A 4,769-nucleotide genomic window follows, 5' to 3' on the forward strand; every position below is an offset into this window, starting at 1 on the left:
AATTATACTATGAATAAAAGCAATGAACAAGTTGTTTTCAAGATCACGGTTACAGTATCTTCTGAAAGATATCGGGGGATAAAAAAAAAAGTACTGGAGTTAACTACTTCATTGTAACCTTCTCTGTTAAGATTTATTTATTATGAAATTCAGGAATCAAAAGGAGGAAATTTTGCTTTTCAAACATATATCAGTTCTGTCCTCATTGTCATTATTATTGTTCTGTACAAATATGCAAATTTTGTTTGCATTATTTCTATAGCTGGAAATAGGAAGTATGTTGTGTATAGACATCGAGTTTATTGTTGGTTCAGTTGTACAAATACAGAGACTGTCGCTACCATCACCCAGCTTTGGACAATTTACCCGTATCGGTTTGGATACCAACATGGCTAACTCAAATATTGAAAGCCTTTTTAACATCTTCAAACCATACCAGTATCTACATTCTGATGAATCTATGCCAAGCTCTAGGACAAACAAAAATTTGTTGACCAGAGAGGCAGCAGAATTTGAACTTACTAATAGCTTTCATCTGCATAAGCTTTCTTCCCAATTTACTATTGCCTTTTCAACATATTCTAACGTCCCGAATCCATTCAGTGTCTCCGACTAGAAAGAATATTTAACTCGTGGAAATCAAAGTAATAAAAACAATTCCACGGAATCCTTACAACTGAAAGAATGAATGGATATACTGAAAGAACAGCTTCAAATTGGATGGATATCGTATTTTTCTTATCACTTTTATTCGCTGGTAAGTAATTTAGTTTATCTTATTTAGATTATATTCTCTACCGACTTTAAAAGAGTGTAACTTTGTCGCCAGACAATTTTGCTGGTTTGATTTTATAAATGAATTAAGAAGATGAAAAGGAAAGTCTTTTTGCTAATTACCTTACAGAAATCTATACATAGGTGAAAAATGCTGGAAAGGATATGAAGGATTCATTAGTGATAAATTTATTCCCACATATTTTAATTATTTGGATTGCTTCAATGAGCCTTTCCTTAATTCTTTAAATTCAATCCTATTTTTCTGTTTTATTCGGAAGGACAACAAAGATTCCGAAATGTGCACTTATCTGATCTGCTACATTTAATTTGTCACTATTCCCGTCTATTTTATTAAAAATTTTAACTGACATTACTTCCGCTTACTTCAAACTCCATATAATTTTATTAAACGTTTTCGTCCTCGTAGTAGATAGAATAGAATAAAAAATAATTAGTACGACTGATAAACTGTTAATACTACTGCCTTTAGAAGTACCAAAACATTTCCCTTCACTTTACTATAAATTCTAAACAATTAATTAATGCATAGCCATATACATTTGCTTTATCACAGCTTTACCACACCCGTAGTATTATAAACAGTCTGTAAATAATAACCTTGTACATCGGCAACGCATGGGACTGTTATCTAAATTTAAATATTCTTACTGTTTTGGAAATTTAACTTAGTTCAACCAATTTTTAGAGAATTACGAATGGTCATCTTAATTAATCAGTAAATAACCATAAAGATATTTTCTCTGTTAGACTTTCTTATTAAGAACTCCATTAATGAGACTAAAGAGGAGAATAAAGCTAAGAGAACTTTTGCAAATGATTACGAGTGGTCCAGAAAAATCTAGACTACTCGTTAGCTCGAAGTCCAAAAGCTTAACGGTGGAATTAAAAGTTTGAGTAAAAATAAAAAACTGAAATGGTGCCGAAACTAACAGAATAGCAGGAGTAAAGAGTCTTTAAACGTACTTTAAATAACATATTTAATACTCAGTACCATTTGCTTTACTATGCATCCAAATGTTATCAATCATATATTTCATCTCTTCTACGAATTTCATCACTTTTTCCACACAGTTATATCTTCCTAAAAATTCACAGGAACTACAAACATTAAAATTTAGGTACCTCATCGAACGGAATAGCTCATGTTGGTGAGATTGGGGCGTTTTGTGATTCGGATCCACGTAACCTTCCGTGTACTACTCCAAATACTTTATGTGTCAATGATATTTGCACTTGCGCACCATTGTACGAACAGGTCAACGGCGAATGTATTTTGAAATCAAGTAATATGCAATCCTTTCAATAAATTCTAAATTTTAAGCTCTAAGTTATTCCTTAGAAACTTAATTAATCGCGTATTAAGACATTTAAACTGTGTAAGCTTCCTTAATGATTATTACACGACTCTTTGATTCCAGGACAGTTCAACAACCTTTTGTAAATCTCCTCTTTTCTTTTGCCATTCGTATATCTAATCGGAACAAATAGACGTACCGATTATTAACTCTCCACGTACTGTAATTTTCATAGACATTAGAGAGTTTCCTGTCCTAACTTGATTTCTAAGTTAAAAAAAGTCTCGCCTATTTTCAGGTGATACTTTGGCTTCGAAGTGTAAAACATCAGCGGAATGTACAGGGAAAGGAGAATACTGCAATAGAAGTAGCGGAAAGTGCTGGTGCTTACCAACACATTTCGTACTGGGTAAAGAATGTAAACCAGGTAAGCATCGACTATTTGAATATCTTGCTTTATCATCCATTTTTGTAGGAAATCTTCCCTATGCCTCATGAAAATCAAGTATGTACCATAATTGAATAGGTTTCAGCTAATTTAATTTTCCTCCCTATAAAGTTCATACAAGAATAAACAATTGAAAATGAAATAAAGAAGCGGAGAGACGAAAAGAAGTTCAACTTGAAATGAAAGGGGAAGATGGACAATCAGTTTGCACAATATCTCGTAATAGTCTTTATCATATTTTAGTGATTTATCCAGGACAAAACGGTTGCGAAGATTCAAGACAGTGCGCTAAAGGTTATCCAGGTGCAATTTGCACCACTCAGAACAAATGCCAGTGTCCAAAGGGTTTCAGAGCTAAAGCATTTAGTTGTTTCAAAAGTTAATTTTACATATGGTTTTCCTTCTTTCACTGACACTTATTTTAAAAAATATCAAATTCGAAGAGAACTTTTAACTCATTTTTTCTCCTTTTGTTTTTTGCATAAGTTCTTTAGAGAATTCACAAAAAAATGGAACTAAAACAGCGCTTCTTCTACAAATTCTGAAATTTCAATTTATAGTTTGATTTTGTCATTGCTATTAATGTATGATTTTTGTTCCCTTTTGCTTCGAAATACATTTTGTTTTTGAAATTTCACAACACAGCAATGGTTCTATAGATAAACGATACGCTCCACAACGTAAACGATCACAGCCGCTCGGTATGAGCGCTTATGACTACAACGGCTTTGCTGAAAAAGCAAAATACGACCATTTCGATATCCCGGCAGGTTAATAATTGATTAAAGATAATGTATTAAAGTGCTAATTCTATTTTATTCTTTACTTAATATTTAACTTCTGCAAATAACTTTGAATTTAGTCCGAATAACTAACTGAAATGCCATTCCAAAATCATTCCTTCTTCCCTGTCTATCATCTTGTTTGTAGTATTTAGTTAAATCGATTCAGTCAGGCGATAGATTCATAAAACGAGAACCATCTGTAAACATTCTTTTAAGAGTGGCTAAGTGATAAGTTTTGACATATATATAAACACATAAAAGTGACTTGGAGATAATTTAGTGATAAACAATTATTGTTGTGTTGCCATAATCATTAATCAAACATTGAGAAAAATGTGCAATTGTTACAAAGATATATGAATATCATGAGCTAATTGTACAGACTTATTTCGGATTCCCGTTAGCTTACTCTGAAGAAGGATGCAATGCTTATTGAATACCGAACAGATTGTAAGAATACTATTTCACATAAATTCATGCTAGATTACCATTATTTCTGAAAATAGGAACTATGGTTTTTATGAAATTCCGATCATTTCAGTACACGAAAAAGCCATCTCATCTCTATGTCCGGCACAGCAAGTATTCATACATGAAACTGGAATTTGTATGTCAAGTAAGCATTTGTAACTTGCAGAACTTTCTGATTCAAAGCTTTCTATTAATTGAATCATTTTCAGCACGATTACCGGGTCAATCTTGTCAGTACTCTGAACAGTGTGCAGCAATTGAACCAGGAACGTTTTGCAGAAAGCTAAGATGTAAATGCGCTCGAGGAATGAAACTCAATGGAAATTCATGTACTTTTATGGAACCAAAATGTGCTATATATGGCCATGTTTGGATACCTGAAATGGGCCAGTGCATGCAAGGTACAATATCTTCGCAAACTGCTAACAAAGCTAACAACGGCGTGGAGCAAAGTTTTTGATTTTCTATGATTGATTAATAGAAAGGGATTGTTGGGAAATTTTAATCTGTTGAACTCGTTTCTATTTATTCGGGATGTGACATTGTTCTCGCACAATATTACTAGTTAACAACAAAAAAAGGTATAAAAAGTATACATATATTACACGATAAATTAGTAGGCAGTGATGAGTTATACAATAAGCAAGTAATATGATCAACTAACAAATTCCTTGTCGTTGCCTTCGATAATAATTTGACAGTCAGCTAATTGATAGGTCGTTGAGTTGGAATATGTTACGGGAAATGTATTTCTAGCGAATAGAAAGAATATCGTAGTTTGTTGTACAGTGGTGGCGGATATGCAAAGATGTCGTTGTTTGCGGTTCAGTCGTGGAGAATAAGTGTAGAGGATGTATCGTCTGCTCGATTGTAAAACTGAACTGTCGGTCTCGGGATTTTTTCATATATACATATATAAGGATTAGGGAGAAGTTTTGTAAGCTTCATCGGGGCGCTATCATAGAGGTATGG

At 33.1% G+C, this 4,769-nt stretch overlaps 1 protein-coding gene across 1 annotated transcript in view; it reads left to right on the forward strand.

Moving 5' to 3' along the window:
* Positions 1-1,611: 1,611 nt before the first annotated feature.
* LOAG_16525 (hypothetical protein) overlaps positions 1,612-4,769 on the forward strand; it is a gene marked incomplete at both ends in the record, with an annotated part of 9,464 nt that continues 6,306 nt past the window's right edge. The window contains 7 exons of the mRNA XM_020449179.1: positions 1,612-1,624; positions 1,917-2,081; positions 2,392-2,520; positions 2,785-2,919; positions 3,201-3,311; positions 3,868-3,942; positions 4,007-4,198. Of these exons, the coding sequence (XP_020307368.1) occupies positions 1,612-1,624; positions 1,917-2,081; positions 2,392-2,520; positions 2,785-2,919; positions 3,201-3,311; positions 3,868-3,942; positions 4,007-4,198 (820 nt within the window). The remainder of the gene's footprint in view (positions 1,625-1,916; positions 2,082-2,391; positions 2,521-2,784; positions 2,920-3,200; positions 3,312-3,867; positions 3,943-4,006; positions 4,199-4,769) is intronic.

This window comes from Loa loa, assembly GCF_000183805.2.
Source record: "Loa loa unplaced genomic scaffold supercont3.6, whole genome shotgun sequence".
Lineage (NCBI taxonomy): Eukaryota > Metazoa > Nematoda > Chromadorea > Rhabditida > Onchocercidae > Loa > Loa loa.